Source organism: Otolemur garnettii, unplaced genomic scaffold, assembly GCF_000181295.1.
Source record: "Otolemur garnettii isolate 467f Iridium unplaced genomic scaffold, OtoGar3 scaffold00010, whole genome shotgun sequence".
Classification (NCBI taxonomy): Eukaryota; Metazoa; Chordata; class Mammalia; order Primates; family Galagidae; genus Otolemur; species Otolemur garnettii.
Window position 1 is genome coordinate 18,629,424 of NW_003852405.1, and position 12,269 is coordinate 18,641,692.

At 37.9% G+C, this 12,269-nt stretch overlaps 1 protein-coding gene across 4 annotated transcripts in view; it reads right to left on the bottom strand.

The window, feature by feature from the left end:
* Positions 1-12,269, bottom strand: part of ZNF326 (zinc finger protein 326) — a 49,463-nt gene that overhangs the window by 12,615 nt on the left and 24,579 nt on the right. For all 4 annotated transcript variants that reach the window (XM_012801766.2, XM_023509855.1, XM_023509856.1 and 1 more), the window contains 3 exons: positions 8,710-8,821; positions 1,714-1,861; positions 876-975 (listed from right to left, as the gene is read on the bottom strand). In XM_012801766.2, the coding sequence (XP_012657220.1) occupies positions 876-975; positions 1,714-1,861; positions 8,710-8,821 (360 nt within the window). The remainder of the gene's footprint in view (positions 1-875; positions 976-1,713; positions 1,862-8,709; positions 8,822-12,269) is intronic.

Sequence of the window (12,269 nt, forward strand, 5' to 3'; positions counted from 1 at the left end):
AAAAAAAAAAAAAAAATCTTGACATTAATTTAAGCTAAGTAAATTCATCAGGAAGAAATATGGAGACAGAAATGGGACTAATAACAGAATACTGAGAAATATCAAATTCTAAAAGACTGATAGAGAAAGAAAAGCACAGAGAGTAAAAAAAAATGAGAAGAGAACATTAGACCAGTGAGGTATCACAGAAACCAAGGAAAGAAAATAATTCAGAAAGAAAGCAGTTAGTGAAAAATGTTACAAAAGATAATGATTCCAAAGAACCTATGGAAGTCAGGGTCAGTAACTTCTGTCAGAGCAGTTTCAGTAGACCAATGGTTGTAGAAAGTTGATTACTATGCATAAAGTAATAAACAAGAAGTGAAGAAGCAAGAGACCAGTGTGGGCTATGTTTGAAGAACTACTGGTTATTTAGAAAGAAAAAAAAAAAAAGAAAAAGTTTGAGAGAACTAAATCCTTTTCTTTAGTTCCTTTTGTTAGTTGGTTGTTCTTGTTTTTTTAACGTAAGACCTTATTTATAGGCCCCAGAGATGGAATCAAAAGATAAGGAAAGACGAAGAGTTCACAATCTGAACTTAAGAAGATGAGAAGGAATAAGAGGAACAGAGAATAGACAGAAAATATCTTTCATCTAGAGGAAAAGATGCCTTTTCCTCTGAAACTAAAGTGAAAGAGGTAATGGTAGGTAGTGATAAATTTATAAACATGAGAACAGGAATCAAAGAAGTTCCTTTCTGATAACTCACCCAGGGATAAAGCATGTATGAATGTGTACTTTATAACTCTAGGAGCTATCGTTTACCTAATTGGAACAGGTTACAGGTTATGGGACATAAAATACACATGTAAATTTATAAAACTATTTAACTATTTACCTTCCATAACATCTTTTTCAATTACTTTGACTGCTTCTGTTTGATTATTTGTCTGTTGCTTACGAATAGATGTTTTCTTGAATTTATTCACCATACATTCCTAGAAAACAAAATAGAAAGAATCCAAATACTTTTCAATGAGCACTTAGTATATGCTTAGCACCATGCTCTTCCTATAGAAGATACAATATCTGCTATGTAAGAATTAAAATCTTTTCTCAAATTTCTGCATTCTTGGCATTGCCATTTAACTCTATCATCTGTGACTGTATTCAATTTCCAATTCTTACTAGTTCATTGAGGATAGTGTCTAGTTCTTCAGGGCTTGACACAGTATCTTTCTTAGGTACTTTTAAAAAACTGGTAAACTGGTTAATAATACAAAGCACACTAAACAGATACCAGGCTCTCTGGATCTAAATTAAAACTGCCTCCCTGACAAAATCATCTAACCGTTGAATGATCATTCATGGTAATAATGAGTTGTTATGAGGTTCAACTGAAAGTATGCAGCATAACCCCAGGTCCACAGTATACTCTCAATGAATGACAGCTAAGAGAAAGAAAGAATAAACAGTTACTATAAAGGAATTCTTTTTGTGACACCTCAGCCAGAAACTACCATGAAAAATGGAAAGTTATTTCCCAAACAGTACGTTCAAGTTCTATCATTATAGGAATCCACTTCTAATTCTGGGTTAATTTTATAACAATACTGTCTTTTAATAAATAGCACATTAAGTTTTAAAAAAAAACAAAATGAGATAGGAGATTGTAAGAAATGAAATTATAAGAAAGTCACAACAGATAAATGCTTCTCACTCCAAAAACTACTTACATGCAAAAACTCCATAACTACTTTATCAAATTTGGTTTGTTTCTGAATATGATCTAATGTCTCCTGGTGTGAAGAACTTTCCAGATGCAGTTCAATATCTTTTTCTTCAAATGTTCGAAATTTACAAAATGAACATGTAAATGCCATTCTAAAAAGGAAAAAAAGTTTTTCTTTAAATATTGGTTTATTCACTTAGGACTAAGAGTTCTTAAGAATATACCACTGAAATTAATTTTACCAGCATAAATGATTTCCTTTCTCCATATTACAAATGACTTAAATTTAGCTTAAGTCAGAAAAACAGTACTACTTAAAGTGCCTATTTATACAGCACAGTCATCATACCAGTTTGTACTTCTAGTCCACCTTGGAGCATTGGGTAAGAGAAACAGAATGAGTAGATCTATTAACTATTCACTTCAAACCTAGACCAATTAAAACATTCAAAGCAAACCTCAAGAAGTGTCAAGTTCCAAAGCTCTGTAACTTATTTTACATGCTGTTTATCATTAAGCTTTTAAACCACTAAGGTAGTTATCAACAAAGTCGAGTGATAATACTGACAACCATAATTCATTTTCTTTTTTTTTTGAGACAGAGCCTCAAGCCTTCCCCCCGGCTGATGCTGTGTGGCATCACAGCTCACAGCAACCTCCAATTCCTGGGCTCAAGCGAGTCTCCTGCCTCAGCCTCCCAAGTAGCTGGGACCACAGGCGCCAGCCACAATGCCCGGCTATTTTTTGGGTTGCAGCCGTCATTGTTGCTTGGCAGGCCCAGGCTGGATTTGAACCCACCACCTTAGGTGTATGTGGCTGGCGCCTTAGCCTCTTGAGCCACAGGTGCAGAGCCCGTAATTCATTTTCATAGAGCTCTTGGTCCTTGACATATGACAACAGACACCTAACTGGTTTCTGTTTCCAGTCTTATTTTCCAGTTAACTCTTTGCAATTAGATTTTGTTATTAGATTTGTTTTCCTAGTTGAGAAACCAGGCTCTGGAACTAACTCCTGGGTTTATATCCTCACTCCCTTTTGTGACCTTGGGCCTTAGTTTAATTTTTTTATTTTATTTTATTTTTTTTCGGTAGAGACAGAGACTCAGTTTATCACCCTCAGTAGAGTGCCATGGCGTAACACAGCTCACAGCAACCACCAACTCCTGGGCTTAGGCAATTCTCATGTAGTTTGGTGTAAAAGCAAAGAAATAGGAATATTTTATTGATATTCAGGAAATGGAAAGCTATGTGGAGCGAAGTGACTCGTGAGGTGAAAGGCCTCAGCCTCAGCCTCTCCAGAAGCTGGGACTACAGGTGCCTGCCACAACGCTCGGCTTTTTTGTTCTTGCAATTTGGCCAGGGCCAGTTTGAACCTGCCACCCGAGCTCGATATATGTGGCCAGCGCCCTACCCATGGAGCCACAGACACTGCCCAGGGCCTTGGTTTTATTATCATAATGAGATGAGAACCTTTGCAGATTTTGTTAGGATTTAAAAAATTAATACAGGGCGGCACCTGTGGCTCAAAGGAGTAAGGCACCAGCCCATATGCTGAAGGTGGTGGGTTCAAACCCAGCCCTGGCCAAAAAAAAAAAAAAAAAAAATTAATACACGTGAAGCCCTTAGAATAGTTCCAGACACATACTAATTATTCAGTTAATATTGTTACTTCCTAAAGGAGGTAAGAGCACACTGTGGCTCAAAAGACTTCACTGGCTCATTAAGGCTGAAATAGCACAGTCAGAAGCTTTTCAGGCAATTTCCCAACCTCTCCTGTCTTTCTGGTTTTACCTGCCAATACCTCAACAGTATCTCACACATAATGTGCCTTCATTAAATGTTTAAATTAGATTATACCTTGGGTGGCACCTGTGGCTCAAAGGAGTAGGGAATGGGCCCCATATGCCAGAGGTGGCGAGTTCAAACCCAGGCCCAGCCAAAAAAAAAAAGAAAAACCTGCACAAAAAATACATAAAATAGATTATACCTTTCACCTCACTAGTCACTTCGCTCCACATAGCTTTCCATTTCCTGAATATCAATAAAATATTCCTCTTTCTTTGCTTTTACACCAAACTACATCCTCTACCTGAGCCGCCTCTCCCCACTCCTCCTGCACCCTAACATTCCTCGATCAGTTCAAGTATCATTTCCATCATGCAGCCTCCCCTGATTTCCCTGCCCTCTTATTTAGAAGTTATCTCTCATAAGACTACTTTGCACTTTCCTTCTGGCAATCTTCATCATATACTGTTGTCTGTGTATACCTGCCACACATCCATCCCTATTCTCCGTGTTCCCTTAAAGGTAGGTATACATAGTCACCTTTCCATCCTCTTTATGATGTTGAAAGCATTCAAATATCTGAAGGAATATATCACAAGAATAGTCATTTACTCAATCTCTAATTCTTCTAAATAAAAGTAAAACTGCTTTGGTAAATTAAAATAATTTTAGACTATTTTAAAGGATTCTTATCCAAAAATGATAATTTAAATGAACTGACATACTTACATTATCAGGTTAATAGAGATAAGGAGAAAACAGCTAAATAGAAGTTCAATTTTTCATTTTCTCCAAATCATACAGGGTGTACATAAAGTTCTTGGGTGACTTAAAATAGTCAACTAATTTAAACTTTATGTGCCCTATATTAACACATGAATATACCATATCCAAATCTCTAATTTTTAATGAGAAAAGTTTTCATAGAGTAATTAAATAGAAAAGTGAATCTGATAATGCAAAACCGTTTTTAGACTCCTACATATTTGATAATTTCAATTCATTTCTGCACCAAAGTATAACCTAAGCTTGTTACCACTGTCAAAAGAAGGAATTACAAGAGATAAAGAGCGTGAGAAATACTTACAAAGACCAAAAATAGCAATACTCTTAAAACTGAAAGTTATTTTTATGGACTAATTCTTTTCTTTTTTTTTGAGACAGAGCTTCAAGCTGCCACCCTGGGTAGAGTGCCATGGCATCACAGCTCACAGCAACCTCTAACTCCTGGGCTCAAGCGATTCTCCTGCCTCCACCTCCCAAGTAGCTGAGACCACAGGCGCCCACCCCAACGCCCAGCTATTTTTTGGTTGCAGCCATCATTGTTGTTTGGCAGGCCCAGGCTGGATTTGAACCGGCCAGCTCAGGTGTATGTGGCTGATGCCTTAGCGGCTTGAGCCACAGGCGCGGAACCTTATGGACTAATTCTTAGTAAGCTTAATACTATCGTTTCTCAGGTCCTAACAAAGTGGGAATTACAAACCAGACAAAGGATAGAGGTTATTAAAGCTAGATGCTAATATTAGATAAGTATATCTAGCAGACTAAAATCAAAGAAGACTGGCCGGGCACGGTTATTCACGCCTATAATCCCAGCACTCTAGGAGGTCAAGGGGGGTAGACTGCTTGGGCTCAAGAGTTCTAGCCTGAGCAAAAGTTAAGTATCCCAACTCTAGTAAAAATAGAAAAACTGAGTCAAGAGGAACACTTGAGCCCAAGTTGGAGGTTGCTGTGAGCTATGATGCCACAGCACTCTACCCAGGGTGACAGCTTGAGACTCTGTCTCAAAAAATAAATACATAATCAAAGAAGGACCAAACAAACAAAAAGCATCTGAGAATTTGGATACAACTGAGTTTCTTTCACTACATTTCACATAAACAAAACTAATGTATACATGGAGACCAAGTAATAACAAAGAGAACTCTGTTTAATATGGAAAGAAAGTCATACATTTAAGAACAAATCCATCAAAAGAGTTGTGGATTCTTCCCTTAAAAGTTTATCTTTTATTGGAGCATACTGCAAGGGTCCAAGTCAAATCTATCAAGAATAGAACATAAATGCCTTAACACAATAATTAAGTAAATGAGGTGAAAGCTATGTTGATTAGTTTGATGTAAGCACTCCAAATTGTATAAAAAATCAACACATTGTACCCCACAAATGCATAAATGTACTCATAATCTATGTGTATATGACTTAATAAAAAGGAAAAAAAATTTATCTTTTAGGTTGGGTGCAGTGGCTCATGCCTATTCCTAGAACTCTGGGTGACCCAGCCAGGTGGGTTGCTTGAACTCAGAAGTCCCAGACCAGTTGGGGAAGAGTGAGACCCCGTCTCTACTAAAAATAGAAAAACTAGGCAGACATTGTGCCAGGCGCCTACAGTCCCAGCTACTTGGGAGTCTGAGGCAAGAGGATCACTTGAGCCCAAGAGTTTGAGTTTGTTGTGAGCTAGGCACTCTACCAAGGGTGACAAAGTAAAACTGTCTCAAAAAGAGAAATTTATCTTTTAAAGATAGAAGTTTTAGCTACCTAGAAAATTCACTAATGTGAATCTTTAGTTCCTTTCGCTACACGGAATCAACTTGTAAAGAATAAATATGCATTTTAAATGGAAAACATACTGAATTCACTTTTTTTTTTTTTTTTTTGAGACACAGTCTCACTTTGTTGCCCTTGGTAATGTGCCATGACATCACAGCTCACAGCAACCTCAAACTCATGGGCTCAAGCAATTCTCTTGCCTCAACCTCCCAAGTAGCTGAGATTACAGGCAACTGCAAGAATGTCCACCTGTTTTTAAGAATGTCCACTCTGGCTCAGGCTGGTCTTGAACCTATGAGCTCAGGCAATCCAACTGCCTCAGCCTCCCAGAGTGCTATGATTATAGGCATGAGCCATGGCTGCTGGCCTGAATTTACTTTTTAAATTTTATATTCTTTATTTTCCTAGCTTAAGTAGTGCTTGGAAAGATTTCACAAAAAATTATGGGGGAAAAAACCAATTATAGTCCTTTTAAAACATTTTCCAGGGTCTTTTTTTTTCTATGAACAATTTATATTTTGCATATATACCTACATTTTATCTATTTTACCTGCATTTTTACCTGGATTTTTTTCATTGTTAACATGGGCCTAAGAGCTGATAAAGGGATATATCAAACCATACATATACTTGATCATTCCCTAAGGCTAGCAACTGGTTCCTTTGGGGGGTCTTTATAAGTAATGTTATAATCGGCATCTTTTTAGATTATTTTCTTTTTTCTTTTTTTTTTTTTTTTTTTTTTTTTGAGACAGAGCCTCAAGCTGTCCCCCTGGGTAGAGTGCCGTGGCATTACAGCTCACAGCAACCTCCAACTCCTGGGCTCAAGCGAGTCTCCTGCCTCTGCCTCCCAAGTAGCTGGGACCACAGGCGCCCGCCACAACGCCCAGCTATTTTTTGGTTGCAGCCGTCATTGTTGTTTGGCGGGTCCAGGCTGGGGATTCAAATCCGCCACCTTAGGTGTACGTGGCTGGCGCCTTAGCCGGTTGAGCTATAGGCGCCAAGCCAGATTATTTTCTTGGAGAGATCAATGGATATAGGAAATTTTCAGATATTTTTAAAAACTGGTAAATTGCTTTCCAAAAGTTATATTATACAGCCACTAGCAAACTAGGTCCTTTGCACCTTGGCAAATCAGTATTTCTTTCATCTTCACTAATAAAATGGCACACTACTATTTAAACTTTCAGTTTATTTAAATTATCACAAGTTTCATCAACATCCCAGACACACTCTCATTCTGTTCCCGAGGCTAGCGTGCAATAGAGTCATCTTGGTTCACTGCAACCTCAAACTCAAGCAGTTGTCCTGCTTCAGCCTCCTGAGTAGCTGGGACTACAGGTGCAGGCCACCACACCTGGCTTATTTTTCTATTTTTTGTACAGACAGAATCTTGCTCTTGCTCAGGCTGGTCTCAAATTCCTGGCCGAAAGCAATCCTCCTTCCAGAGTGCTAGGATTACAGGCATGAGCCACTGGGCCTAGCTGACTTTCCTAAAATTATTAACTAGCTATCATTCCTTCACCAAATTAAGTATTAGACATCTTAGTTCTCTTTGTTTTTGAAAAAACTTAGAATGATTTTTACCTAATGTAGACATTAATCATTTCTTATATTTCCAAGTCTGTGGGCTTTGAAGTTTTTAAGTTTTTATTTAGCCAAATCTATTTTATCATTTTCCTCATAACTTATTCTGTAAGTAACTTTTATGACTGGGGGGGGGAAAAATCTCCTTTCAGAGCATTGTATTTTCTATAATTTTTCTTTTTTTTAAGTTTTTTTTTTTTCAAGTTTTTAATCTAACCTATTTGGATTTGTTCGAGATGGCATATGAAGAAAATCTAAACCCACTTTTTGTTATTATTTGATTAACCGATTCCTCTTTTGTTCATGTCTTTGGTATATATTATATTCTTACATATAACGCAGTCTGTTCACAGTTAATAATTCTGTTACATTAATTAGCTTTGACTACATGTTTAAGTATTACCAATGTTTAATGTTTCAACATATAGAAGTTAGTACCTACTCATTTATTCTTCTTTTCCAGAATTTTCTTTGGAATATAGATTGGAAAAATTGTATATTTATAATATTTAGTTTCTTTTCTAAGAATATCACTATTTTACCATATATGCAAATTTCAAGAAGTCTTTGTGGTTTTGTTCAAGTTGTGACATGTATTTCTTTTAGAAATACTGTTTCTGACTGGTATTTTTCAAAGTACCATTATGAATAGAATCTTTCTTATGCTTTTTAAGTGGTAATTTCGTAATATGATATAAATCTTTGATCAGATGTTTCCTTTGACTCAATTGATATATTTTCCTTTTCTAGGAAATTATTTTTTAATGGGCCAAATTTTCTTTTTTTCTGAGACAGAGTCTCACTATGTCACCTTCAGTACGGTGCTGTGGCGTCACAGCTCAGAACAACCTCAAACTTTTGGGCTTAAGCAATTCTCTTGTCTCAGCCTCCCAAGTAGCTGGGACTACCAGGGGCCCACCACAACTCCTGACTATTTTTTGTTGCAGTTGTCATTGTTGTTTAGCTGGCCCCAGCTGAGTTCAAACTCATCAGCCTTTGTGTATGTGGCTGGTGCCGCAACCACTGTGCTATGGGTGCTGAGCCATGGGCCAAATTTTCTAACTCTATTATGCACAAACCTGTATCCATCTCCATACTTCTCGCTGTTTTTCTCTCTTCTGCGCCTTTGTTTCTCCCGTCGAGCCTCAATTCGTCGCTTTTCTTCTTCTTCATTTTTGGGATCAGTTTTTGCTAGGGTATCATATAAAAAACTAAAATCAATTTTTTATTCTCCCTTTCCAATCATCAGTCCAAAAAGTACATACTTATGGATTTACTTAATCATGGTAATCTAAATTGAAGTCACAAAAAAATCAGAGTTTGAGACTACACAGTATTTCTGAAACTTCACTGAATAAACTCCATTCGCTTGAAACTCATCATCACGAATTTTGCCATATTTGCTTCTCATCACTGTGATTATGTGCTACATATTTTTCTTTAAATCTGCTCATTTTTTTCTTATTATTCTGAGCAATGATATCCTTACCACCTAAAATCATCTTAAACAACACATACTTTGTGAAGCATTAAGCATTAGAGTAACCTGACCTAACATGTTAATGTTACTGGGAAGCCCTGGATACAAGAATTTAGATTTATACTGCAGGAGCTCTTCCCTCTTGGGGGTGGGGGGATGACACAAGGTCTTACTCTGTTGCCCAGGTTGGAATGTAGTGGCACAATCACCACTTACTGCAACCTCCAACTCCTGGTTTTAGCCTCTGAGTAGCTAGGACCATAGGTACGTGTCACCACACGTAGCTAATTTTTTGAATTTCTGCAGAGACAGTCTTACTATGTTGCCCAAGCTAGTCTCAAACTCCTGGCCTCAAGCAATCCTCCCAGCTCTAACTCCCCAAGTGCTGGTATTACAGGTGTGAGCCACTGTGTTCAGCCCCAAAATTTCTTAAAATGAACAAACTCCAAAATAAAAGTAGATTCTTTTTCTTTTACATTTTTTATTATGACAAAATACACAAAATATAAAATTTACCACTTTAACCATTTTAAAATATATAATTCAACTGAATTAAGTAATTCACAATGTTGTGCAGAACTTTTTCATCACCCCATTAAACAGTCACTTCCCATTTCAATTCTACCCTACGGTCCTGGTAACCATTAATCATATTTCTGACTCTGGACCTATTCTGAATATGTCATATAAAGGAAATCACGTTGTCTGTTGTCTTTTTGGTCTGGCTTCTTTTATTTAGCATGGTTTTTTTGTTTGTTTTGGGATTTGTTTGGAGTTGTTTTTTTTTTAGACAGAGTCTCACTCTATTACCCAGACTAGAATGCCATGCAGTCAGTCTAGCTCACAGCAACCTCAAATTCCCAGGTTCAGGCAATCCTCCTGATGCAGCGATAGCTGAGACTACAAATGCCTGCCGTAACACCTGACTAATTTTTCTGTTCTTTGTAGAGACTGGTCTCAAACTCCTGCGCTCAAGCAATCCTCCCTCCCTGGCCTCCCAAAGTACTAGGATTACAGGTATAAGCCACATTACAGGTATAGCCTATTTAGCATGTTTTCAAAGATCATCCATGCCTAGCTAGGTTGGCTTACACCTATAATCCCAACACTTGGGAGGCTAAGGCAGGTGGATTGACTGAGCTCACAGTTTCAAGACCAGCCTGAGCCAGAGCAAGACCCCCATCTTGAAAAAATAGCCGGGCATTGCAACGAGTGCTGGTAGTCCCAGCTACTTGGGAGGCTGAGGCAAGAGGATCACTTGAACCCAAGAGTTTGAGGTTGCTGTAAGCTAAGACACCACAGCACTCTACCAAGGGTGACAAAGTGAGACTGTCTCATAAAAAAAAAAAAAGAAAAAGAAAAACAAAGATCATCCATGTTGGACCATGCATATCTCAGTACTTACTTCCTTTTTATGACTTAATAATATTCCATTATACAAATACACCACTTTTTAATTATTCACCTGTTGATGAACTTGTATACTGTTTCCACTTTCTCAGTACTGTGGATCATGCTGCCATAAACATTCATACACAAGTTTTTGCTTGAATACCTCTTTTTAGTTCTTTGGAATACATACCTATGAGTGGAAGCGCTGAGTCTTATGGACCCTCCATGTTTAATTGTCTGAGGAACCACCAATCTGTTCCTTACAACTTTATTTTACTGTTAGTAATGTGTGAGGGTTCCAATTCCTCCGTATCTTTGTCAACACTTGTTATTTTTCATCTTTTTAATTATCACCATCCTAGTAGATAGGCAGTGCTACCTCATTTTGAGCAGATTCTTTCTTATATTTAACTTTACACTTTAAAAAAACACATCTATTTTCTCATAAACTTTTTCTTTTACGCATTGTTTAACCTTTCAGATTGTGTCTGACTAGAGTAGCTGCATTTTTTTTCTGTCATTTCTCTGGAACACTACTTCTTTTTTTTTTTTTTTCTTGAGAGACAGTTTCACTTTGTCACCCTTGGTAAAGTGGCATGGCGTCACAGCTCACAGCAATCTCAAACTCTTGGTCTCAAGTGATTCTATTGCCTCGGCCTCCCAAGTAGCTGGGAGTACAGGCGCCCACCACAATGCCTGGCTATTTTTTAGAGACAACGTCTCACTCTTGCTCAGGCTGGTCTCAAACCTGTGAGAGATCAGGCAATCCACCGGCCTCAGCCTCGCAAGTGCTAGGATTACAGATGTGAACCCCACACCCGGTGTTGGATTGTGTCTGGAAAGATACCTAGCATAAAAATCATGAAAACTTGAAAACTCATAAACTTAACAGTAAACAAATATTTATTAAGCATTTGCTATGTATACAGTGGAATGAATTTCAAAATTATACAAATACCTCAAATTTGTCTCGGTCCCCATAGCACTGTGGTTACAGAGCCAGCCACATACACCGAAAGTGCCAGCTAAACAACGACAATCACAACAAAAAACTAGCCAGGCACTGCGGTAAGTGCCTGTAGTCTCAGCTACTTAGGAGGCTGAGGCAAGAGAATCACCTAAGCCCAGGAGTTGGAGGTTGCTGTGAGCTGTGATGCCATAGCCTCTAAGGGTGACATAGTGAAGTACTGTCCAAAAAAAAAAAAAAAAAACTATATGATATGTTGTACCTCTAGCCAAATGACAATATGGTTCCTTACTTACTAATTTTCTACAAGTTATGTATGTACCCTACACTACAATGTAGCAAGACTTTGTATCCTGTAAAATTCAGGTGTCTTTTAAAATGCCCATTTATATCAGACAGAGAAGGCCTAATTTAACCAATGGATTTTTGCCTTTATTCTTAGCTAACCATACTATTCTCAAGTTTTTTTTTTTTGGTTTGTTTGTTTTTTGAAACAGAATCTCAAACTCACCCTGGGTAGAGTACCAGGGCATCACAGCTCGCAGCAACTCTTGGATTCAGTCCTACTCTTTAGGCTCAAGCAATCCCCTTGCCTCAGGTTTTCTATTTTTACTAGAGACAGGGGTCTGGTTTTTGCTCAGGCTGGTCTCAAACTCCTGAGCTCAAGCAATCCACCCGCCTCGGCCTCCAGAATGCTAGGATTACAGGCATGAGCCACCGCACCAGACCTATTCTCAAGTTTTATTAAAAGGTTGGGGGCAAAAAGTGACAAACATATCTGATTTTTTTTTTTTTTTTTT